Source organism: Heloderma suspectum, chromosome 2 (assembly GCF_057233095.1).
Source record: "Heloderma suspectum isolate Gila_16-S chromosome 2, 16-S_ref, whole genome shotgun sequence".
NCBI lineage: Eukaryota > Metazoa > Chordata > Lepidosauria > Squamata > Helodermatidae > Heloderma > Heloderma suspectum.
The window spans coordinates 200,982,584-201,009,735 of NC_139459.1; the positions used below are offsets into that span (position 1 = coordinate 200,982,584).

General features: G+C 42.7%; 1 protein-coding gene across 6 annotated transcripts in view; it reads right to left on the bottom strand.

The window, feature by feature from the left end:
- The window catches only part of SPATS2 (spermatogenesis associated serine rich 2), a 43,624-nt gene extending 17,921 nt beyond the window's left edge, over positions 1 to 25,703 (bottom strand). The window contains exons 1-6 of one of the 6 annotated variants that reach the window (XM_084837302.1): positions 25,649 to 25,703; positions 21,724 to 21,915; positions 19,201 to 19,494; positions 4,428 to 4,507; positions 3,615 to 3,723; positions 1,434 to 1,483 (exon numbers count right to left, since the gene is read on the bottom strand). In XM_084837302.1, the coding sequence (XP_084693428.1) occupies positions 1,434 to 1,483; positions 3,615 to 3,723; positions 4,428 to 4,507; positions 19,201 to 19,225 (264 nt within the window). In that variant the 5' untranslated portion in view covers positions 19,226 to 19,494; positions 21,724 to 21,915; positions 25,649 to 25,703. Of the gene's footprint in view, positions 1 to 1,433; positions 1,484 to 3,614; positions 3,724 to 4,427; positions 4,508 to 4,734; positions 4,999 to 10,990; positions 11,130 to 16,300; positions 16,321 to 19,200; positions 19,495 to 21,723; positions 21,916 to 25,591 lie in introns of those variants that run through there. The other 5 variants (XM_084837301.1, XM_084837303.1, XM_084837305.1 and 2 more) reach the window with 5 other exon arrangements.
- Positions 25,704 to 27,152: the final 1,449 nt, after the last annotated feature.

Genomic DNA, 27,152 nt, shown 5'->3' on the forward strand with positions numbered 1-27,152 from the left:
GGCATGGAAGTTATTACAGGGTTCCTGCCTTTTCCAAGTATAGTCTCTGTAGGACAGTTACCTTTCTGCCTACTAATGATCAGAAATTTTCTATTAGTTTAAAGCAATGGCTTCCAACTGTGTTACTGAGAGAATACCTCAATTTGATCCTTGGTTCTACCACCTCTGACCTTATGTGATCTGCTCTAGAGATAAGATTGTCTATATAGTAATACACTAACAGCACAATCTATTTATGTCTATTCAGACATAAGTACAATTGAGTTCAGTAGAGCCTACTCCCAAGTAAATGGGCATAGGACTGGAGCCTAAGTGATTATGTAGTAGGAGTGGTGATGAAGCCTATGGCAGTGATTGGCTAAGCTGCCCTAATGTCACAGAGGGGCTAAGGCAGGTAGGGGGTTCCTGACTGCCATTAGTGGATTTGCTCAGATTGTAGAAAACTTAGGAAAGGACACAAAAGAGTGTTACATTTGAGAAGGAAGAATGCTAAAGGGAGGGTAGAGGGGAAGAAGGGCTAGGAAAAGAGAGTTGGAGCAAATAGTGATTCACAGAGATGAGAAAAGAGAAGGACAACTGGGAGGGGCAGGGAGAGCGAGACAGAGGAGAGAAAGAGGAAGAGGTGTGTGTGGCTAGAAGCCGCAGGAGTGAGGAACACCAAAGTTCACATGTTGTCATGAAATAAACAGCCAATTCCTTGGGTGCAGGTCTCTCATTCACTTTAAACCAGTGACTCCCACAGTTGTAAGAGAGGGCAGTTTAGCTCCAGGCAGCTGACAAAGTCTCCCAAGATAAGCAATGAACCTTCTCTAAATTCAGATTCAAGGGTTCTGCTCCAGCCATAAATCATTACAGACAAGGCTACAGGATGCTGAGGAGAAAAGGATGAATTTGGTCCTAAGAAAGGGACCAACAGCTGCTTGGGCCGGCATCAAAGAGGTCACTAGAATGGAGACTGGGCACTCCTGAAACAAGGCCAAGGATAGTCAAAATGGGTAAAAAGAGGCAAGGGAAGGAGTGACGTAAGTGCCAAGAAACAGTTTCCCAGGACCAGAGGTAAGGGGGGGGGGGAGAGAAGAACAAGGGTACTACAGGGAGAAAGAGAAGCAAGCATATTGTACTTATGTGTAGCTTCACTTCTACACCAGCTGACAAAGTTTCCAGATGAAACCGTCATGTGTCACCAGTATTACTTAGCAAAAGTGAATTTCTTTTATTTCAAAAGCTACCAGGTACATGAGATGCCAAATCAATGTCTTCCAGGTAACAAGTATACAAATTCATCCTATCCTAGAGTCTCACTGGCTCTTTAACAGTATCATTGTAATGTAGTTGGAGTAACATAAGCGAGCTCGAAGGTCTTTAAAGAATGATTCTAAATTAAGGCAATATATACCCTCCCAAAGCAAGTCCAAGACCAAATTAAGGCTTACCCTTTTCTTACCGGTTACTGTCCATTCTTTTAACACTGCACTGGCACTGCCTGTAAAAAAAAATCATAAGCAGAAATAGATCATTTTTCATGTGCTCCTCATGTACCTGAAGCAGAAAATGAGAGATGTTAGAAGGAGGAACAGAAGCTAGGAAACTAGAATTACACGAGTAATTAGTGAAGCAGAAAGGAGCAACACTGGAAAGGAAAAGAAGACCAAGTTGTCTATTGTGCACCTGCCTGTATCCCTATACTTAGAATTCCAGCCTATAACCACCTGCCTGGGAGTAACCGCCACTGAACTCAATGGAACTAATTTCTGAGTAGATTGTATAGGATTCCACCATTAAACTCAAATAGTCATGGGTGTTGGTCATAAGGAAGACCCTATATGGCAGGGGTACAGAACCTCAGGTCTGTGGGCCAATTCCGGCCCACCTGGTGTCCCAATCAGGTCCTCTGGGGTTCTGCAGATGGACATGCCCCCTTCCCAGGGCCCTACCCCTTCCCCTAATCACCAATCATTTGGTGTTTTTCTGGCTTTTGTACAGTTTTTCTCCACATTCTTAAAGGTTAAAATGCCTCTCCTAAGGCTTAGTTAATGGCAGTAAGAGCATTAAGTTACCATATGATGGTATTTTTGGTACTTTGGCCCCACCCTTTTTGCCTGCAGCCTTGCCCACCACTGGAATGCCCCTGAGTGTTTCTGCAAAATGGAATTTGGCCCTCTAACTGAAAGAGGTTCAACACCCCTGCTATATGGTGATATTTTAAATACATTTCCTCTATACATAAAAAAGAAAAGCATGCAAAATATATACAGCAAGACAAAGAGATGCAAAGCTGCTTGTAAGAAGGAAACTGTGTAAATAGAACTCTATTTAGTTGTAAATGAACATGGCTTAGTGGTCAGATTTGCACCAAATATATGAAAAAGTTTCAATGGGAAACTTGATTTAAATCAACCTTTTTTCTTACTGATTTAAATCTCCTTAATGTAAATCAATCCATCCTGATGCAAAGCTACCTTAAACAATACGATTTTGATTAATGGTAGCGCAGAGACAAGATTTTAGGATCTCTATGCCTACAATTCTAGTCTCAGTCATATAAAGAAAGGTTGCTTTTCCCCCATAAGTCTTAAATAGATTCTGAAAGAGACGATGTAAAACAAACTATATATAGGTAGAGGAATGAAACTAGTATACTGTTTTTTTTTCCGGAAAAAAACCCATGGAAAAGGCCTCCTTATGCAGTCTAAACACAATGCCATTTCATACCAGGTGCGCACCTGGGGCTGCCACCGAAACTGGCTCATGCCCAGCCTTAAGTTAAGCAACGATTTTTTTTTAATGAATCTACATAAACATGTACAAAGAAGTCAGGCAGAAAGTCTAGGAATTTGCACTACTATGATCATGCTACACAGTGCAGAATGTACAATCCAGTAAAGAGCAGAATTTTAATGAACTGAATGTACTCTCTCTCATCCAAACAAAACAAATTTCTAGTCTTCATGGTTGAAAGTACAATCTAGAAATGTAGTGGCAGTTTCTCCACTAAAAATAAGGAAAAAAGAGCACTTTTCACACATCTCCTACATAATCTTTGTAGGAACATAATCTTGTGTAAAAAACACATTTAATCCACTCATATCATGTGTTAAAATGTCATGAATATTGCCACAATTATGCATGCATGGATGCCATGAAATACTTTTTCTGAAAGGTGCTTCCTGATATGATCACAGTAAATTGATGGCTGTGACATTTTCACACAATAGTGTACACAGTTGTGTACATATTTTCCTTTCTACATGGAGATCATCTCTACCTATACAACATGTCATGTATTAAGTAACCCTGAGGAGGAAATCAAATGGTCACAGGGTGGAACTCCTTACTCATCACAACTGTTCTCCGACCCTTGCTTCTAGTCCAGCCTTTACTGTTCACTAGGTTTCTCACCCCAGTCCCTGGCAAAGTCCAAGTCCAAGTACACCTCCACTCCAAATTAGCAAAATATTAAACCGAGCAGTTTGCAACTATATGCATTATGTTGCTATTACAAATTAGTGCCCGAAGTTCTGCCTCCTTCACACCACTTATTCCTATCACAGATTTTGAGCTTTTAAGCCTGCCAACCAGAATCTCAGCCAGAACTTTGTTACTGAAGAACTCACCTTCCATGAAAGCCTGCACTGTTCGGTCTACACAGTTATCGAAGTGTTGCAGCACCAGGATAATTTCATTGTTGCTTCGGTTGGGGACTATTGCCCTTACAGCACTGATCTAGAAAAATGAGACATACAGGTCACACATTAACCACTTGCTTCCAAGTCAAATATTTTCCCTTACTTCTAATATAGGAAACAAAGTACGTTTCTGTTCTCCTAGCTGATGTCAGTTTCGTTTTTGCTGTGGGAACTGCCCATTAATGTTGTTTTCTCTGGCAATGTTTTTTTGAAGCCCATCCCAAGGCAGTAAGTCTGTTACTGATGCTATAGCCAGAAGCAACACAAGCCCACAGAGGCAGTAAAGCCACCTGGGTTCCTTTTCTTTAAGTTGTCACTGTAAAGCCTATATTATGAATCAATATGCTGCCAAACTGAAAGATTTTAATCAGCAAACTGTGCTCCCAAATCAACGATAGCTTAAAATAAAAGCTTATGCTGCCACATGCCAGGAAATAAGAGGATTTGGGGGGGGGGGGACAGAGAAGAGATACAAACACAACGTTGCTAATTTCCAGTCTTCCAGCAGTGGCAGGAGCAAAGTGGCATATCTACAATAAGCACAGAGCCTCCACAGACCTGAAATCCCTTTGTGTAGGGGGTTCATAAATGCCTTTTAACTTTCAAGCAGCAATATGCTTGAAAAACCCTTAGCTAAATAACCCTTCAAACCCTTAATAATTAAAATAAATAATTCAAACCCTTAATAACCCTTAAAAATAATCAAACCCTTAGCTAAATAACTGCTCAGGAATTACTTACCTTCTCTTTCATATTTTCAAATGTACCTCCTTGAGCCATCACAGTATTGGACTGTACATCAAAAATAAATCCTGTTGAATCTGGAGAAGCGGGGGGGGGGGAGGAGAGAGAGAGAGATTAATGTTCAGAATGAGAGGTACCAGCAAGCTAGAAATTAAGGTCACAGATTAATTCTAGATATGCACTGGGCTGTGCAGAAACATAAAAAAGTAGGTTGAAGATTATGCTAGAAAAAGTCATCCAATCCCTGAAGACAACACCACACAGGCACACCCCATGAGGGAAGCAGCAAGCACAGCAATTTCACCTGTTGAACACTGCAGCATTTGTACACCCTTCAAGGAGAACTCTGAACTGACTTCAAGCAGAACTCTGAAAACAAACAGGCACTATGGCAAGACCAGCGCCAAATCAAAGCCTGCCTTGGAAGCACTTGAAACTAAACAGTTTTGAAGGTCAGAAGCCCAGACTGCTTTATCCCCAGACTTTCGGAACCTTCCTTTCAACATTTGCCATAGTGTGGCTATCGGAGTCCTTAGCTCTATTTCCATACCAAACATTATGGGGCTAGACAGAATTGTTATCAGCATAAGTAATATCACATTAACAACTCAAGGCCTATTCATACCACCCTCTCAGCTTGTTGCAGCTCCTGTTATCAGTCAGCCCATGCCAACTTACAGCTGCAATATATGCCATCAAAATTCACTGAACTCAGCCCAGATCAGGATACAGCACACTGCCAACTTCGCCTCAGAAGTGGAATGCACACAACCACCTAGCCACAGGCTGATGAACCTGGAAGTCACCACGGCCAACTGAAAAGCACAGCAGGAGGCCCAGGCTGAGAGGGTCAAAAGGGTATAACAGTTTTATGATAGATGTTTCTATTTTGACTTGTTTTGTTTTATGAGACCCCTATCAATTTGCTGAAATTCTGCTTTCTTAGCCAACTCAGTCAAAGGGGAGCAACAAACACAAAATAAAGACAGAACACTGAAGGATCATAACACCAACGAAGGAAATGTAACCTCTAACAGAACAAGCCTGATACCAATTAAAATAACTGAAGCAGTCCCAATGCTGCCTTTGTTGTTCTTTGCTAATCCGAGGATAACATCAGCTATCAAATCTACGCAGAAGAATCCACCTCAGCACCAAGGCTTTACTCAATATTGAATGTTGTCTCACCCTTCTGGGTATGCAAACTGCAGATGCTTTGCAATTCATTTATCAAGAGCTGCCAGCTGCTAATCTGTTTAATGCACTATAACTTCCACCCAAACATTTAATTGTTCTGCCTTTAGAACTCAACACACCACGAAACGGGGGCTCTACCTTCCATTTTATTACATTTCCAATGCTAAAGGACTGAAGCAGCAAGTAGGGAGAGCTTGATGATCTAAGGGTCTGTTTGGGGCCTCAAAAATCCCTGTTAAAGCTTATGTGGTGGGGAGAATGGGCATGTTCATCTGACCTAGGAGGTTGTGTTCCATGAGTTTGGGATGGGATTACACATCCCCTGTAGCAAGGGTAGGCAATATGGTGCCCACCGTCACCAGTGTGCCCCCAGACACTTTTCTTGGCACCCAACAAGGTGTCCTACCTCTGCCACTTAAAAAAAAATTAACACATTTTCTTACCAGCAGCTGGGATTGCTGTGAAATAGGTTACTGTTGGTGCTGAAAGCTGTGGGGTTCAGCCCCCACCTCTGCCTTGCAGTCAGTCTTTTGGGCAGGTTACTTGTCCTCTGCCATGTTTCCCAGGGCAGCCATTGTATGGTGGTGGCCAGGACAATTTATCAAATTGCCAAATGTGCCCATGGTCCAAAAAGGTTGCCTACCCCTCCCCTAAAAGATCAGGTATCAGGTTTGTGGATGTTTTCTGGCCTTACCATTGGAAGCTGAAGCAGCTTCTGTGGCACAAAACATCTGTCACCAGCTGCAGCCATTTCTGCACAGAGATAGCCTGGCCACAGTTATCTACACTTTTGTTATGTCCTGTTTGGATTACTGCAGCGTGCTGTATATGGGGCTGCCCTGAAAAACTGCTTGGAATTCTCAGTTACTTCAAAATACAATGACTCAACTACTAACTAGGACTGGGCAGATGGAAATTTCTTGCAAGTTTTAGAACGGTGACATTGCCCTTTGGCCTGTTTCCAAGCACAATTCAAGGTGCTAGCGGCAAGCCCCTTCTCAGAGGCCTTTCTCTGGTCTACTGGTCCTACTTGGAGGCAAAGGCTGGTAGAAACTAGGAAGGAGGAATTCGAGCTTTGGAATACTTTCCCTAGGGAAGCTCACAGGGTGCTGAGCCTGATGTCTTCTCAATGGCAGGTAGGGGCATCGCTAAGCACTTAAAAGATTCTGGACCCAGGCTCATATGACACAAATCTGCATAAAAAGTATATATGTAAGTTTAGAAATATTAGGATTTTTAAAAATTTCATGGAAGTCAAAGCCAGTCAATCAATTTTTCATCCAAACCATCTCAAATAAATACATTAATTATTTTCTGCTCCACCCCTGATCATTCAAGATCAGTAGTTCCTCCTCAGTTACAATTATTTTGCAATCTCTTGCTGTCCTTTGCCCCCACCTCATGCAATTAAGCTTAGAAGAAAAGCTTCAATTAACACCAATGGATGTTGTCCCCCGCCCCCCGGCTAAGTTTAATTGCCGTGTGTGTGTGTGTGTGTGTGTGTGTAATTTTTGGGGGGTGTTCCAGCATGTGGGGAGGGCAGGGTTAACCCTTCTCTCCACAGCTGCAATCCCCCTTGAAAATTGCCCCCTGCATGGCAATTAAACAAAGAAAATCTTCCATTGGCATCAATGGACACTCAGGGCTCTGGGGAACAGATCTGACGCTTTGGGGGCCCAGTGGCCCAGGCCTAGCAATGCCCCCGGTGTCAGGTGTCCAGGTGTTTTAGAGCAGTCTTTCCCCAACCTGGTGCCCTCCAGACGTTTTGGACTCCAACTCACAGCAGACCCAGCCAGCATGGCCAACGGTCAGGAATGTTGGGACTTGTATTCCAAAATGTTTGAAGGACACTAGGTTGGGGAAGAAGGTTTTACAGTCTTTTGTTTTTACAGCATTTAGTTTTTATCACTAACACATTTTAGCTTCTCTGCAATTACAGACTTTGTTTATATTGTATCACTTGTTGTACAGGGTGTTTCAAAAAGATGGACCCGATTTGAAATCGCTCTATCTCTGCAACCATGAACCGCCCATAAATGAAACTCTAACCACTTGAAAGGGTGGGGAATAGAGTTTCAAATGATTACCGCTAGATGCCTCTCTCAGCGCACAAACAGCCCCTAGCCTCAGTCATTTGTAAGATGGTGACCCCGCAACACCAAGCGTTTTGTGTTCTGTAGTTCAGCAAGATTGAATCTGCAATCGCGGTGCAGCGTGCGTTTCAACGGCGTTTTGGCATTGATCCACCAATGCCAAAGAGCATTCATCGTTGGTACTGACAATTTGAGGAAACAGGCTGTTTATGTAAGGGGAAGAGCACAGGGCGACCACGCACTTCAGAGGAAAATGTGAGAAGAATTCAAGAGAGTTTTCAGCGTAGCCCGCGAATTCAAATATCGTCTCGATATTGTCCGTACAGCAGGTGGAGGGCACACAGAGCATTTATAAAATGGTTAGTAAAACTTGATAACTCATTAAACCGTTTGTAACTTTTGGTGTAATTGTAACATGTTACCATCGTGAAATATACTTTGAAATTGGGTCCATCATTTTGAAACACCCTGTATTGTAGTGTTTTACAAATGTTTCTGTAAGTCACTCCAAGAACTTTGAGATGAAAAGCCAGACATTGGTATCTTAAATATAATAACAATCTTTTAATAAGAAATTCCTCCTCTTTTTTTCTGCCACCTAGCAGAAGTAGTATAGACAAAACAAGCCATTAATCATGGCTTTCAGTTTTTTTCTATTTGGGTGTAAGAGGCCCTCTATTCAATAGAGGGTTTATTGTTTTAGGAGCAAATAAAGGTTGTTGCTGTCACTTCAAGCTGGCAAACAACTGCTCATGTATGACTTTCAATACCTTCTATGGAAGACTTCATACAACATAAGGATTGAACAGTGGCCCAGACAAGGAAGGCCACAGATATAAGCGTGTTTGTGAGCTGACAAGGGCTAGAATCATGTTCAGTGTCCACATCACGTTTGTAATTTATGTGCATTCCATGAAAAATTCAGCACCTAACACCTTTCAAGAGCACCCCTAGAATTCAATATTGGCTATTATGGCATATTTCCTTTAATACAAAGTCTGCAGAGTAGCAGCTCAGCACATAAACACAGTGAAATCTTGCCCAACAGAACCTCTCTGGGAGTCAGGTTATGGTTTTACAATTTATCGAAATTTGCCCTCAGTTCCTTACTATCTATAGGCCAATTTCTCCAAAGTCTATATCTTGTCTCCATGCCAAAAATGCAACATCCATCTCAAAATCCAATGATATAACCTGATCAATATGCTGAAGTCTTGTTTGGTTTTAATAGATATTGTACTGACCCTCCAATTTATATGGTTTGAACAGTGCAGGATCCGCTATTGTTGGCAAATGTTTGCATGAAGCATTTGTGCTCCCCAAGGACAATCTGGGTTCTGTCTCCTTTGTCAAAAAACGGTTGGAAACACAGTTATGAAGGAATCAGTTAACAGCTCCTCTTTAGATGCTTAAAAAATCTCAGCTTGCCTATTAACAATGACACAGCAGCCTTTGTTTCCACAAGAAGAAGCATGCTATTCCAGAGCTTGAGTATCAAGTATGCATTCACAATATGATCAGCGCACTTAAGAGCTGAAGAGGTTAAGAATGCTCTCTGTGGCTTTAAAAAAAACACCACAGCATGCAGCAGCTCACCCTTTGATTAGATGTGACTGATTCCAGAGACAGTATTAACAACCTTAATTACTTCACTGTTCACAACTTTCTCTCTTTCACAGAAAGGCAAAAGCAAGTGCAAGTAGCTGACAAGGCAACCTGTTCCAGATTACTATTCCAGCCACAAGGTTGTATCCACTGGTGTCGTCCCACAAGCAGGAAGAAATCACTGGCAGAACCGATTTCCCCCTACCCACTGCAGCCTTGGCATGTACCCGAAATCAGCTCCAGAATTATAGATTCTACAAAACAAAACATAGCTCCTTGAAAGGCAGCACATAGTAGTTAGACTATAGTAAATTCTATTGCACTGATAGGCTTTTCCTTGTGATTACCACAACGAGAGCATTTAATTTTAAGTTTCTCATGAGTGGATAACCTTTAAAGGTCTTCAGTTTCTTACTTTCCACAGATACGTTCAGAGGCATTTTAAGAACGTTCTTGGTGCAGCTTAGCTTCAAGTGTCTCCTCAGCTTCTTTTCATTCTCACTGTAGCAATGCTTAGACTGAAAGCTTATTGCTAAGATGCTACAGTCTTGGCCTTTCTGGAGTTGCTACCCCAAGAACCATAGAACTGAGGGGGTGGATGTTTGTCAACTGTTTCCACTGCTGCCCCTCCCCACTTGGGCATCAAAAGTCTGGGGGGATTTCTCCCTGGTTCAGCAATTGCTTGCCTATTTACCCTGTGTCCACACTGCCTCCCTGCACCTGAAGTAGTACAGCCAAGAAAAGCTTTAGAACAGCCTTCCCCAATCTGGTGAACTCCAGATGTTTTGGACTACAACTACAATTTACATGTGCCTGAAGTTTCATTCAGGACCTAGTATTTGATCCAGCACCTAGATTTTTAAGAATGTTCACTTGACATCCTAATTCTGTATATATTCACTTATGAAGTTGATTTCACCAAATTCAGTGGAACAATGTTTATTCTTATGTCTGCATAAGTCTGCAAACTTCATCTTAAGTATTTTCTGTCCCTCATCATGGTGCAGATCTACTTGAAAAAGTACAGACAAGATATGCCATATGCTCCAGTATTCAGTTGGCAAAGCTGCAGAATTCTGCATGAGTACCTATTTCTCCCTCATATTCTCAGACCATCCTTCCTCATTACATTTCATATTACTCTTCCTGCCTTCCTGACCCCTGCTGAGACATCCCACAGTCTGTAAAAACTCAACTTGCCAGTTTCAGAATTTAAACCTAAAAATTGTACAAATCTGCATTCCTGGTATTGATTTGTACTACTACTATAAAATTTATATTCCCTTGCCTATTAAATCGGGATTTTTAATATGATCTGCTAAGCTTAAAAGTGCACACTAACAGGAGCCCAGAAGTTTAAGAAATGCCTCCTAACATTTTCCCGATTCCCATTATACATTATTCAGCCTTCCTTATGGTCTTCCATAGCATTTGTTCATATGCAAAAGTACATTTCTGATCTGGCTTGAGAATGTGGAGGGGAAGGATCATTTGTTTGCAGGAGATCAAATGACATCTCCAAGTGGAAAACTTACAATCAGGAAGAAAGCTAAGCCACAAACAGGCTTGTTGATAAGTTTTCCATATGAGACCAACACATAGCACAAACAATTCTCCATCTGCATTCTGCTATAGTACAACCCAGCAGCCAGGAACTGCTCTTACCTTGAAAGGCACATTGACCTGGTTCGCACAACATGGCAGGGATCACCATAGGTTATTTAACCCACAATGGATATGCAAACTGGTCCCCGTGGGGGCCACTTTGCATATCCAACCCCTGCTCAGGGGTGGTCATGTCATGTGAACCCAGTGAGCATGGGTTATGCAAGAGTTATGCAACAACCCTTGCATAATCCACAGTCAGCTCTAGGTTCACGTGAGGGCTGTTTACATTTGCCGGGTTCACATGACACAACAACCTCTGAGCAGGGGCTGGATATGCAAAATGGCAGCCACACGTACTGTAGTCTCACTGAGAGTTAAATAACTCACAGTGGACTGTTGTATCGTGCAAACCGGCCCACTGCCTCATTGGAAACCTTCCACGGGCCATATGCCAAGAGTAGGCAGGGCAAAAGCCACATACACAGCATTCATACAGTCCCCTCCACCATTCAGACAACTATTCCCATACATCTTTTTCTCACACACTCTCTCTCACACACACACACACACACACACACACACACAAACACACACCCCAATTAGGCAGAAGGCGTTTTTTCAAACCTAACTGCTGCTGGGGGCAGGGCAAGGAAGGGGGCCATGGGCCAGTGGGAAGGGCCCCACAGACTGCATCCAGGCCACTAGTTCCCCACCCCAGTATAAACCCATAAGAGATCTGTAATGAGAAGTCTGCAGAATTCTGGTTGGTGGCGCAGTTAGCCATTGTTTATGGACCATGCCCCTGGCTGGTATAGAAGATTCAGGAGACAGATGGGGTCTCATCTCAAGTGTCATGCTGAGCTTTGGAAGCACTCTGAAACAGCAAGACATTTTCCAGACAAGGTATGGCCGCCAACTGGCATTTGTGGACTTGTCTATACCGTATGAGAAACAGTATGTTTCTGAATAAACTCTTGGTCTCAAAAGCCACTCCAAGTGCTAAAAATTAGTGGGATCGCCATATGCACCTGCTATGAACCTCATAAATCATAGGAGAAATTCTTCACTGTGTGCCAACTGCTTTCCCCTACATTGTGTGAATGTGGTTTTAAAAGGGTGTCTTCCCAATTGTAATAAGTAGCTATGGTGCACTTGTTCACTTTGTAATGTGTGAAGCAGCTCACAAGTTCACCTTGAGCTGTAAAAGGTCGCAGCGTCATAAACTTCTCCACCTTCACATCAAAAGGAACAATTGATTGCATTATTGCAATCAATGCATTATTGCATTTCAGTTTGTGAAATTTAAAGCATCTTTTTTGCTATTACTTCAGACAATAGTGAATTAGCAGAACTAAATCTAAAATATTTACTTGTACAGTTACCACTGAGGAGCATTACGCAGATGATTACCAGTGCTTTTCCATGGAATTTCTAAGTAGCTCTAATTGCAAGACATTAAATTTATGACTAATGTCTTCCCACTACTTAGAATCATTCTGTAATGAGCCAGAGGCAGGCTCACATCTGGACTAAAGGAGACATAATTCAAATGCATATCATCTAGTGGAAGGTATAATACAGAGCAATATTAAAGCAAGGCATAAGAATCCTAGAGACAAAACATTCGTTGGGTACTTTCAGACATTTTTACAATTATTTCCTGAACATTTCATCAATGGTGAAATAAGATGGGAAAGCCCTGCATGCACCAAAGCCACCCTGCCCAAAGCGTCATGGGGTGGATAATCCACCCGGCGAGGTGGCTGTGGTGGCTTCACCTGCCCTGCACTTTCTTCCGCTGGGTGAGGACACAGGGCCTGCAAAGCCTACAAAGTCTACTTTATGCACTGTGTGCCATACTAATCAGATTCTTCTTCCTGCCTCCTTCCCAATCCTCTTTCTTGGGGCTCTCGGAGGAGAGTGGGCAGGGGCCTCGGAGGGAGCCCAAGCCTCCATGGACAAGATGGGAAACTTTCACAGGCTGGAAGTACCCCACCCCGCTCTATAATGTTTCTCATTGTCACATAACAAGACTCTTCAGCTGTAATGATAATATATGGAAATAACTTCCAATATCAATAGGGCTTACTTCCAGGTAAACATGGTTTTTACAGAAGAATCCTCTCATACCAGCAACTTACAAATAATGTCAGCAGGAAACATCAGGGAGTTGCAAGAGTGTCATTGCTATCTCAAAAGGTGGCTATTGCAGGGAGCAAGCAAAACAACTACTTCAGAACCCTGCTTCTATCAGGCAGACATAGACAACCATAGCTAGATGACATTGCTCAATATGAACACTTTCTCTGTCCACCTTCCAGGTGTTCCATATAAGCGGTGGGTGGAAATGCAACCACCCAGTTGTCTGTCAGTTTCACATAAGCACCTCTCATAAAGCCACTTTCCAGATTAGGCTCTTAAACGGGATAAGACACTTGCCCGTTCAGTCCCCACAGAGATTATCTGTACTCTCCTGAGGATTATCTGTACTGACAGTGTCTAAGTTAATTCTTTTTAAAATTTGAGCTCCAGATGCTTTTCTATCCACACCTATCCCTTTTAACTAGGTGTCTACAATTCCAACAGCTGGAAATGCAATAATCACTATCTATCAATGTGAAAACTATCACTCATAGATTGTTTGAAATCTTGTATTAAACAAAACCTATGGTTCCAGATGCAAATATACAGTATTGCAAGCAACTTTGATTGAAATCTTGTATTAAACAAAACCTATGGTTCCAGATGCAAATATACAGTATTGCAAGCAACTTTGATTGAAATCTTGTATTAAACAAAACCTATGGTTCCAGATGCAAATATACAGTATTGCAAGCAACTTTGATTGAAATCTTGTATTAAACAAAACCTATGGTTCCAGATGCAAATATACAGTATTGCAAGCAACTTTGATTGAAATCTTGTATTAAACAAAACCTATGGTTCCAGATGCAAATATACAGTATTGCAAGCAACTTTGATTGACATTAGTTAGGATTATAAAGTGTTCCCCCTTTTGTTATAGCCCAGTCTTCCCCAACCTGATACTCTACAGATGTTTTGGAATACAGCTCCCAGGATTCTTGACCATTGGCCATGCTGGTTGAGGCTGATGGGAGTTGAAGTCCAAAACATCTGTAGAGCACCAGGTTGGGGAAAGCTTCTATAGCCAATCAGAACCATAGGCTTCAAAAAGGACTGTGAACTCCTGAACAAGTAAAACCAAAGGAGTTAATCTGGACAGAGGGAATTATGAGCTTTTTGCACAGCTGCTAGGCCCTCTACTGGTGGAAGAGTCCTACAGATTGTGTTACATTTACATCTTGTTCTTTCTCTGGTGAATTCAGGATACCGTATGTGTTTGTTCTTTTTATCCTTACAACCTCTGAGATAGAGTTAGGCTAAGAGACTGTGGCACGTTGACTTGCCCAAGCCTATCAAGCAAGCTTTAGAAGTGAGCTGAGATTTGATCCAAGTTCTCTCCAATCCAACATTCCACTACACTGGGGTTGTCTGGATGACACTGCTGTGTCATGCAGCCACCGTTTTGAATATGCAACCCCTGCTTGGGAGTTGCCATGTTGTGCAAACCCGGCAAGCATGGGTTGTGCGATGATTAAGCAACCCTTGCATTACCCACACTTGCCAGGTTCACACAACATGATAACCTCCAAGTTCAATATGCAACCTGGCACCTGCAGATGTTACAGCTTGTCCAAACCGAGTCAATGAATCTAATGCAATGACAGTGCCTGAGATATATATTAAGCTTTGAACCCCTATTTAGTTAATCAAAGAAACTGCCTTTCCAGTTTAGTTTCTAAGGTGTTTCCAATTAGTTTCCTTCAATAAGAGGCATTTCTATAAACACAACTTCACGAGACACAACTGTCCAGTAATCATTATCATACTACATAGTGTTCGCTAGCCCAGAAAGAGCTATGATGAAAGGTAATTCCTTCAACATCCTTTCAAGGGCCACAGAATGGCACAATAAAGAATTATTCTGGTAGTGTAAGGGAATAAATTTGGTTGTGTGACTGACTATCACCAAGTTCAATGAGGCTTACTTCCTGATTTGTGAGTGGCGTAGCCTCCATTAAATCTAATTTACAATGTTGAACGTTGCCTGGAAAAATCAAAATACATAAGCAGAATCTGACAAGCTTCAGTTTGTGGGATAAAGCTTTGAACCAAGAAGCCAGCCTATTCTCAGACTTGAGAATTCACATCTCCCTTGATTTAACATTCTGGGAGGAACAAAGCAGCACCATGAAGCATCAGAAGGGTTCCAAATTATGCTTACACTGCTTCACAGGTATCCAAGTCACTAAGTTCAATCCTTATTGAAGTCAATAGTTACATGTTGTCATACAGGACACAAGAATGTCAAGGATGAACAAGTACATGGAAAATCCAGATGTTTATGCACTTCACTGGTGTAACAGAGTGACTCACTGCACTCCATGTTTTTTAGTTAGGCAGAACCTTTGCAGCACATACTGCAAGCTCTATTATAAGCAAAAGGAAACGAAAATCAGAGCGAAAGCTACTACTGGTTCTTTTTTTGAAAAGCTGGTTGCTAGCTACAAATGAGAAGTCTGTAAGCATGACCTATATCAGGCTCACTCAGAATAAATCTTAGTCAGAAGGCAGCGTGGTAGAAGAACATCCACAAATAGCCAATTTTTGGATAAAACAGCAAAGTAACTTGGAGACTATTTACTGGAGCTTGGAAAATTTGTAAGAACATTATTTTAACTGAATTTATCCTTAACTCCTTTGAAACAATGCCATTTTATACTTTACCACAAAGATTGCGGTGACTAATTCATTTTATGAAAAGACGTAAATGAAAGCACATACTTTAGACATCAAGAGCATAACATCAAACCCCAAATCCTTGAAACTTTTGAGGAGAAGTTGTCCTGATACATTTTGTCCAAAAATACTGACAGCTTGTCTATCAAGACAAAGTTAGAGGGAGACAAAGTTGATACTGCAGTGTCTTACCAGACTACATTCTGCCATTAAGCATGAAAGACTTAAACTACAAGCTATGGCTTGAGAGGAGTTCAGCAGTGTTGATAAGATTTTTACAAATTGCCTCAGGAAATGATGCAATTTGATTTCATTTGTCTCTTTTCAGTAAGATATAATATTATTTTTAAAAAGACTAAATTAGGCACTTCTTCCACTGAATTGGTGGTCACGTGGTTTAAGACGCTGAACCGCAGACCAGAAGGTCGGCAGGACAGCAGTTCGAGACCCAAGTGCCGCATGACGGAGTGAGCTCTCGTCTTCAGTCCCAGCTCCTGCCAACCTAGCAGTTCAAAAGCAAGAAGTTGCAAGTAGATAAATAGGTACCACTTCGGCGGAAAAGGTAACAGCACCTCGGTGTTCAGTCATGCCGGCCGCATGACCACAGAAGTGTCTTCGGACAACGCTGGCTCTTCGGCTTAGAAATGGAGATGAACACCACCTAGAGTCGGACACGACTGGCTGGGGACACCTTTACCTTTCTTTGGTTTAAATAACTTCACTTAAAAATATTTAGGCTCAGTTCTTTTGAAATGACAAAACCAAATAAAACCAGATGTTTGAACTTCTATAACCTACATACAGCAACTGTTATATGCTGGTGCAAATAGTATGCCACACTTACCACACGTGGCTACCATATACAAGTGAATTTCACTAGGAAGGCTCGCTTTATGAGAGCTTCCCAGAAAAGAAACACATAGAGAAATAAAAGCATGAGGAACCACAACAGTAATCTAAATGCAAGCTGACTGCTATTTTTTACATGAAAGTGATTGCTGTATAGAAAATGTATAACGTTTGAAGCAAGCCTGAATCTCTGCTGGTCGCCACAACCTAAGTTGGAATGGTTCCTGCAGCCATAACCCTACGTATAACATGTTTGCTTCAGACTGCACCCTTTTTGTCTTCACTAGAAGGTGGAAGCAGGATGAAACATACTCTCTCATTTCAGAACATGGAAGTTGCAAGAAGTGGGGTGGGGGGAGAAAAATAATGGATCCAGCTTCTCCTACATGTGTCAACGCCCATTAGTCAGAGATCTGAAGAAGGTTCCATCTTCGTAGTGCTACTATAGAGGCCTGGAAGAAGCTCCAGGGACTCGGTTGGCCAGCTTCCTAAATAACTTAGGGCACCAACTCTGCTAATAAGCATGGCTGGTTGGGGAATGCTGGGAGCTGTTGGACTTTTTGTCTAAACATGCATAGGATTGCACCCTTAAGCTTAATTTGGTAAATTGGGTCAGCCCTGAACAGGACTGATACCTAAAAAACAGAACTATTTTTCCAACCCTTCTGCCAGAAAGTGTGTGTTGCCTGGTGAATTTCCATTCTTGCCTTTACAGAGATTTTCACAGCCCTTCTAGTGAAAGTTGAAATCTACAAGAATTAAACACACACACACCAGTGCTGCTAAAAATTCAGTATCTTATCCCACCCACCTACCATCTCTCTCTAACAATTATGTCATTGCTAATTGATTTTAATAGTGTGATAGGTTAGGTCTAACTTTCCCACAAGCCTTTTGTCTGAGTACAGATGCAATCAGAAAATACAAAATAGTACCAGTACGCTAGTAACCAAGAATATGCTCCACTAAAGCATAAACCCTTCATGCATGCCTATTTCCAGACGTTACAGCACAGCCCATAAATGCAGCTATAATTAAGCATTTAAGGGTGCAACCCTATGGCCACTAGTCAGCAGCTAAGCCTTGAGATAGGCCGGTTCCCAGGAACCGACCTCAGAGCCCACACTCTGCGCTCCTAAGAGGAGCACGGAGCAGCGAAAACAGGGCGCTACTGGGGGAAGGGCAGGCAGACGTGCCTTTCCGACACTTCCTATGCGTTGTCCGGCATCCTCCCCCCCACTTCGACTTCCCGTGTCTAAACAGCTGAAATTGGCTGTCTAGCCGCAAATGCAGGGCAGCTGAAGTGCGGAGGGGAAGATCCCCTCCATACTGCTCCTGCTCTGCATTGGATAGGCGGTCACCTCCGAGTTCGGAGGCAGCCACCTATCCCCATAGGATTGTGCCCTCAGTACACTGGAGAACAGTGTAGTCTGGAACCAAGTGTCTGCTCTAGGATAGACGGCCACAAGCTTTTCCACATTATGAATAGTACTTATGACAATTTAGCAACTGCCCAGCCAATTTAGTAATCTATATTCTAGCACAGTTTGTAACATGGAGGCCAAATTAAGGCTGGCAACAGAAATTATCATGGTAGGTAGTAGGTATATTGAAGTTTGTGGCACAGAAGCAGTTAGGCCCTACTGTACTACACAGTAGGCATGCTGCAGATGCAGGAGAATTCTTTCACCAGCAACTTGTTCTCAGTAATCCAAACAATCTTAAAAAGAGGACAGACAGCCAACAAAAATCAGGAATGGAAACAAAGCTTGTAGATCAACATATGAAGTTACCATGGTGTCAAATAGGAGCCCCCACCAATGCCTCCTGAAATCATCCCTCCAGGAAGGACCACAGCCACCATAAAAAGGTGTCTCCAAGTTCCATCCCAGTCAGTTGGTGGGGACCAATGGTATCAAAAAGCTGCTGAGAGGTCTAGAACCAACAGGGACACACTCCCCCATCTAGTTTCTGAAGTATATTGTCCAGCAACTCTACACAATCTATCACAAAAACAAAGTGAAACACTCATGCGGGTAGACAAATCATTAGTACAATCCTTATTGGGCTTAAGCTACCAAATAGACACCTGATATTAAAAAGGTCAATGATACTTAAAGCAAAGGTCCTCAGAGTGACACAGGCCTCTCTAGGGAGACAGAGTTTCCAGGAGAGATACCAGCTTTCCTATGATCAACCCAGAATTATGTACATTTCTCAAATGGGCCAAGTGAAAGAATGCCAACCACTGCCAACTGTTAATACTGAGGGTCATGAAGCATCCCTCAATTTCTCATGTTCTCTGTTTGCTTAAATTCCTAACACTAGGAACCTTCCTGAGATCCCCAAGGCTCTCTTCCTTTGGGCTGTGAAAGGAATTAAGGGGCACATTGTTAGAGATTTGATACTATATTCGAGAAGACTTGAATAGAGTTTGTTTTTTCTTTTTTATAGATGTACTTGAGATAGTTTCAGAATCCCTGACTTTGAGAACTTATCTTCTATTACTGACTAAATAACCCTAACAAACCTTCATTGCCATCTACCTATAATGCAACGCTCCTTACTATTCGTCCAACTTGTATGTTAAATCTTACCTTTTTGGTTTTGTTTCTTAGACATAATAGCTTGTCTGCATTTAATGTTTGATTACACAGCAAAGAATCCTTTTCCTCAAATATCAGAGAGTGCCAGGTGGAATTCAAGTGCTACTTTGCATCAAGACAGGAAATGGCAAATATGTGCTTGAACAGAGCAAGCCTGCAGGCTCCAAAGGCAACAGAAGAGTTGACAAAATTCCTGCTATCCAGACTACAGATAACTGTAGATCCTTCTCCAATCTTCTGTCAGGAAGCACAAAGACAGGAGTTCATGCTGCTGTGTTTCAGATTCTGAAAAAGAAAATGTTCAAGAGGAATTTAATTTACTAGTATGGCAGCACATTGGAGTTTCTGTGCAGGCACATTCCTCAAAAGCTTGGGGTTTGCATTTGAAGTCAATGTTTCTTAAAGAGAAGTGCAGAAGAAGGAGTCAAGAAAAAGCCATCTAGATACTCCATCAAATCTCAAGCAGACTTTGTCCTGAATTTTAAACAACTTGTGGTTCCAGAATTGAACAAGTGCATTGTGGTAAAACAACTTTTGAAAGTATAGAGGTGTTAGGATAACATATTAGCAGAAGCAGCACTAAAAGTTCCTAGTAGTATAAATATATTATTTTCTAAGGATAGGCCTTATTAAGCAATTATTGGAATGTGCGAGAAGTCTTGAATTTGTGTTTCCTTATGTATGGCAACACTACACAATAGAATATGCTGCACTGAAATTGTGGCATGCTCATTTTTGGAAGGAATTTTCTCCTAATTGTAAACATTTTTTTTACAAAAACTTTTTTTTTTTAAAGTGGCTGCTCTGTTGCCTTTTGCAGTTGTAAGTTGTAACATTGCCATGCAAGAAGACAAAAGGTGAAATGGAAAACAGTAGGGTGCTACATTTATAAACAATATCTTTTCCTTCTGGCTGAAAATTGGCATAATTCCACTGGAAAAACCTCAGACCTTAAAAAAAAAAAAAAGGAAATTCAAGTCATATTTAAGACTAATCGAAACCAAAACACAGAACTGCTCAAAATGTGATTTTGGTGATTTTTGCTCCAATGCAGGATTTTACTGAACAGGATCAGCTATTAACTTGCACCTTAACTAGTTTACTTCTGTGCTTTTGACACACTGTGGGCCAGAGGTGAGGAACATGCACCCCTCCAGATGTTGTTGGACTGCAACTCCCATCAGCCCTAGCCAGCAGACTCAATGGAGGGGTGATAGGAACTGTGCTCTACCCCTGCTATAGATATTACAGAAATACTTAACCCTGACTCCACCCACCACCAGTTTCTCACCAATTCTAAGACATATTAAGGTGTTATAAAAGTGAGCAGAGTAAACACGCAAGAAAAGGGAGTGAGCTAGCCCTGGCCCCTTGTCTCACTTTTCCATTGCCCTCTAACTCATGGAGGGCAACATTCTGAAAAGGAGAGCCTCTTGAATCCATGGACAAGTCAGTACATTCAGCTCCCCAGACAATTCAGAAGGCTGGAAAGCAAGTGTTCAAAATCTCATTGGGCCTCCATAGATACTGGAGGCTCTCCTCCTCAGAATGGCGCCCTCCACACGTAAAAGGCAGCAGAAATGTGAGAGGAGGGGCCAGCATGCTCCCTCTCCTTGCCTATGCCCTGCTCAGTTTAATAATGCCTGAATAGGGCTGGACAAAAGGGCTCTCTAACCATCCACTGCTCTCTTGATGGCCGCCCCTGCCCCCGACTCCTAAAGGAGAAGAGCTATTATTATTGGCTTCCTAGCATGGAAGTATCCAGGGAAAATAAGCCACTCATCTTCCAGCCCTAGTTTAGAATACACAGAAGCATGCTAATTCTGGCAGTATCCAATTGGGCCGCTGCGCTTACGCAATTGATGTAGCGCTAATGTAAGTGACCTCTAGTGCAACGCTAATACGTTTCCCTGGTTGTCCAGGGAAATCTGTCATGCCAGCTTACACTATGGGCATTGCACTAGAGATCATTTACACTAGCCCTACATCAATTGTATAAGTGCAGCGGCCCAACTGGATACTGCCCTCTGTCTGAATAAAAGTAATTCCAGTACAAGATACTAAAGAAAATGATGTGCAAATACACAAATTGTGTTTTATCCTTTATTAAATAACATTCATGACAGTTTATCTGAAAGGTCTTTGCATTTATAATTTCATTCCTACTTGAATGAAGTGCCTGTCATTTTAATACAAAGGTTATGTTCAATTTACTTGTTAAGTGTCAAGAATAACTACAAGCCTGGCAAAGTGTTTATAAATTATCCCCCCAAAGTTTACAAAGTCTAGCAGATGGTGTAATGTTTAACAGCTGGTAATAGGACCAAAATTAATGAATTCATAACCCAAACATATTATTCAATTACTTTGACTCAGAGTACTTATTCTAATAAAAACTTCCATTTTAACTCTACTAGCTGTAGTACTCAATGCATAAGCTAACCAGCTGCAAATACTATTTTAGTACTGTAAAGGCTCACTGTGCTTTCAAAGAGGTATATTTCAGTTCTTAACCTGTTCATTTTCTGGAAGACAAATGCGCTGCTTTCAGAGGAATGCAGTGTAGGTACAAAGAATCTTCAGAGGACGTTTCCTCTGCCAGTATAACAGATGTTTTACTTAAAAGTTGTGTGCTGGCAGCTGTGTCTACATGGGTTTCGTTTCCATATCTTTCTTTTTCTCTGCTCCCAGAAGGCAGGAACACTTCTAAGAAATAGAATCTTAGCTGAGAGAAATGCTCAGGCCCAAAGTTTTCAGGAGAACAAGACTAGCTCAAGAAGAAAGTGTCATGTTTACCCCTATAGAGTAGAACCGAGTATTTCAGGAACATATAATTTTGCCTTTTAAAAAATTAGCTACTCCAATTAAGGTGTTAAGCAAGCTTCCCTGCACTGGTATACCTTCAACTTGTGATATACTTCCCCACTAACCAAGAACCAAAGTCATAAGTAACCATTGTTTTATTCTTTTATCATGTTGTCACCACTCCGAAATCTTCTGATGAAGAGCGGTATATAAATATTGTAAATAAAAAAATAAAAAAATAAGTACTACATTAACATATTAGAGCTGCAATACAAAAAAGCCTATTACAAAGATGCAAAGGAACCCTGCATGGAAGCTAACTAAATGGTGGCTTGCCTCACACATCAGAGTATCCTCTACCTTCAGTTGTATACAGGATTTCCTTGCCCACACATAATGGGCACCTTTGGATTGTAGCCCAAGGTAATTTATTCTGAATTATTGAAATTCCCAACAACACAAGGTACATTTCTTCCCTCACCCCTCCTGCCTGTGTACAGAAGTCTGCAGATTTGAAGTTAACACTTCATGCATCTGATGAAGTGGAAAGTGTCCACAAAAGCTTATACCAGAATAGATTTGCTAGTTTAAGGTTCCACAAGACTCTTTGTTAATTTTGCTGCTAACACAGTTTTTGCTGACTAACACAGCTACCCCTCTGGAAATTCTCCAGCTTTAGTTTTAGCATGACCTATACTTTAAAGGGAACAGTCACTGGATCTATTCTTTCACCCCTTAAGACAATTGTCTCAAAAGGGTCCAGGGGAATCATAACAAGATAATTGCTGTAAGGATACATGGGCTGATCTGTGCCCATGAATAACTGCACTGGAACCAATGAGCAGTCTAACCCTAAAAGCATTATGTAGAAGCCAGGACTGCTTCACATAGCCACCCACCTCACAGTCAGGCACTGCTTTATGGAGCCAAAAGCCTACCGTGTACACAGGGGACTTGGAAGACAATAATGGTATCATATGATCAGAACCTGCAAGTTTTCAAGACATCAGTTGACTGTATCATCTGCTCAGAATGAACAATTCTAACAAACCATTTTTTATAAGCAGAGTTGGTTATGAGCACTAAGCACCCAGCTATAATGCCAGTGATCATGGGTCAGCCTTCAATTAATTGTTTTGTTTTATTTGTTTTATACAAGCATCCAAATATTTTGGACCAATTTCCATCAACCCCAGCCAGCATGGCCAATTGTCAGGAATGTGGGGAGTTGTAGTCCAAAACAACTGGAAGGCTGGTTTATACACTGTCATCAGTATTCTTAGCACTTTACAAAGTTTCATAAGCCAAAAAAGGCAGATCTCTGCCCCAAAGGAGATTACCTAGAATCAACAGTAGGGAAAATGGAGAGAAAGGAGGGGGTAAAGGGATGAATGTGAGCAAATAAGGATTATGGTGCATGTGGTGGTGGTAGGGAGGTTAAATAAGAGCACAAATGTCACAAACCAGGGGCGGGTGGGCGGCGGGGGGGGAATGGACATAATTGAGCTTGTATATAAACTATCTGGCAATCAATCTGGCCAAGGGCTCCTTTGCACACATTTTAGCATGCAACTGTTACATACATTTTAAAATAGGTACACGGTGCAGGTGGCTCCTGCTGCCTAGGTATCCCTGCATACTCGCAATACAAAATCATACTGGGATACTCATGTCTTTAGGTGAGTAACATGTGAAGCAGCTCTAAACATACTTGGTTTTAAATTCGCCCTTGGTTTTTTTTTTTGCAAATTCTTAGACTATAACCAGATTGTTATTTCTTTCAAACAAGAACTACTTTACTAATGGATTTGAAGTCATTCCAAAGAACCCTGTAGCAAATTAATATTTGAATGTGCTTCTACTGCCTGTTAAAAGTCACAGTTTCAATAGTTTCCCCTACATTTTCATCTACAAATAGTATTCCTGCTACCACCATTTAGTCCAGAGAACAGGTCTATTTGTAAGAAACTGTTTTTCATTCTGGGATTTTGTACAAAGAAAGATTTTGTTCACTTCCAAGGTTGAACAACATCTGTATTATACAGCAGCATCTGGCTAATTGGCTTTTGAGTACAGTAGTCCCTCACCAAGCTATTTTAGTCTTGTTGATCACATACATGAAGATCTCGGCAAGGTGCACAACTTACAATTATTCTCAAACACACAGTTCACAAGATACTAGGTTTACTACAAATAGCAAATGCCCGAGAGAACAAAGATGTTTACCCCAAGATGTACACCATGTCTCTGTAGTCAAGACAAAGAAGTATAATAATGTGTATTAAAACCACACTGAATTAATCTAAAAATTCACCAGCTTCTACTATTTTGAGATGACCAACTCATAGAATTTCACATCTATTACCATTTACACAGCATAATTTTTCAGCATACTTCAGCTGCCGTTCTAAGCATGCTAACTGGAAAGTCTGAAGCCTCTCAGAGTATTAGGTTTGAAATACACCTTTTCTTTTCTTTTTTTAAATCAAAAGTTAATGTACAACTAAATCTGAAGTGCTGGCACAAACTGATCGCTTGCAGCATAAATGATTATGAATTATATACATGGTAGAGCAAAGGATTAATTACTGTATATTCAAACAAGAAAGCTCTGTCTTGACCAGAGCATCCATCATTAGGAACGCTGCCCCATCACCACGTTCTGCCTGTTGCCCTTTCCCACCTAACTTATGGTGTGTGTTTTTTCCATTTCACTCAGCCTACACTCCTTGTGCTCCTGCACTTTACCTTTCAAACACTTCCATTACACTTAAGGGTACATTCCTACCTACCATTTCAGAACAGCAGTAATTCACTCCAGCAATAAAACACTTCACTTTTGTACAGTCTGAACTGCCACTTCTCTTCCTCTCTAAAAAGCCAATTTTCAAACATCAAATCGCTGCTGGTCAGATTTAAACCCTCACTACCGCAACAGGGAGTAAAACCAGCAGCAACCCGACGAAATGCTGCGGGAGCGAAGCATCCACACCCTTTCTGAACCATCACCACCTCCTCCTCCCATGCGCTTTCATATTCCCTATTGTCACAGTACACCGCCTTCGCCCTCCATCATTCCCAACCGCCAGGGCTTTATTCGGGATGGAAGGGAGAGGCGCTAGGGCCCAAGTCCGTCTGAGAACACGCCCCTCCGGCCTGGACGCACAATCCCCGATAGCGGGGGCTCCCGCTGCTTAGTCAATGGCATGGGGGAAATGCACTCTGGACATGTTCAGGGGCACCTTCGTGTCGAGACAGAATCCTTGCTGCACACGTCCTAGGGTTAAAAGATCCCAGGGCTGAGCCACTGTGAGCCCTGCCGCCGCCAACGAAACCCTCCTCCCACCGCCACACAGGCTTTTCGCTCCAGCCTCGACGGCCAGCCTCTCGCCCCCCGCCCCTTCCCTAATACGAGCCATTCGCTCACTTCAGGAGCCCGGCTTCCCTTCCCCTTCCCCCCGCCTCCCCTTCCTCCGCATCACCTCTCCCACGGCCGAAGCGCTTTTCTCCGCTGGGGGCCCCCTTTAGCCCCTCATTAACAGCGCCCCACCCGGCTCCCAGACGCACCCCTTCCTACCCCTTGACGAAGACCCCAGTCACTGCTGTCGCCACAACCGCCCCCCGCCCCCTTTACCTCAGGCCGCAGCCGCCGCAAAGCACCGGGGGAGCGAGCCCCGCCCACCAGCAACAGAGCGAGAAAGGTGCACGGGCCTCGCAGGCAACCGGGCGAGGGAGCTTCACTTCTTCAGCCAATGGAAACGGTCCCTGGCTGAGGCAGAACGCCGGCCAATAGGAGCAACGGAAGAGCGGGTTCTCTCCCACCCATTCCCTCCCACGAGATAGAGGGCTGAGTTCGGCTCGAGAACAACGGAGCCGCTCTAGCCACTACGGCCTTTCGCCCGCTCCCCAATCGGCCTCGCTGTTAGGAAGGGCCAATCAGATAAAACGAAAGAGATTGCTTTCGGGCGAATCGTGACGGGCTAAGCCAATCGCCAAAGCCATGGAACTCTAACCAATCCGAGCGCGTAGAGAGCGGCGAGAAGCTGGGGATGTCCAATAATGAGGGTCTAGGAACAATAGCCAATCCCCCAATCCCCTCCCTTCTTTCCACCGCTTGGGTGGTGCCCTCTATCTCAGCCCTCATTTCCTCGTGGGAGGGAATGGGTGGGAGAGAACCCGCTCTTCCGTTGCTCATATTTCCGCTTGGGTGGAAAGAAGACGGAAATACCCTGGAGGCGGAAATGTCCGAATTCTTTCCGGAAAGGGCCGAGGAGGGGATTGTTCAGGTTACCTTTGGGGTCCTGTTGTCGTCGTTAAGTCGTGTCCGACTCTTCGTGACCTCATGGACCATAGCACGCCGGGCCTTCCTGTCCTGCGCTCTCTCCCGGAGTGTGCTCAAGTTCATATTCATTGCATCGGTGATGCTATCTAGCCATGTCATCCTCTGCCGTCCCCTTCTCCTTTTGCCTTCAGTCTTTCCCAGCATCAGGGTCTTTTCCAGGGTGTTTTCTCTTCGCATTAGGTGGCCAAAATATTTGAGCTTCAGCATCTGTCCTTCCAATGAGCAGTCAGGGTTGATTTCCTTTAGGATGGACTGATTTGACCTCCTTGCAGTCCAGGGGACTCATAAGAGTCTTCTCCAGCACCACAGTTCAAAAGCATCAATTCTTCGGCGCTCAGCCTTCCTTATAGTCCAGCTCTCACAGCCATGATACATTACTGCTGGGAAAACCATAGCTTTGATTAGACGGACCTTTGTCGGCAAGGTGATGTCTCTGCTTATTACTATACTGTCTAGGTGTGCCATAGCTTTCCTCCCAAGGAGCATCTTTTAATTTCATGGTTACAGTCACTGTCTGCGGTGATCTTGCAGCCCAAGAAAATAAAATCTGTCACTGCTTCCATTTCTGCCCCTCCTATATGCCAGGAAGTGATGGGGCCAGATAGGCCTTCCTGTCCGCACCCTCTAATCATTGAAAAGTTGTGCCATTGTCCTCTAATAAACATACAAGCACACTGATTATGCAGTGGTTAGGTAAAGGCACTCTTCACATACTCAGTTTATCTTCCTGAGTGTCTCTCTTCATGTTTCCAAGCCTTGCCTGTGACACTGCAGGTTCCTCAACTGCAGCGAACCC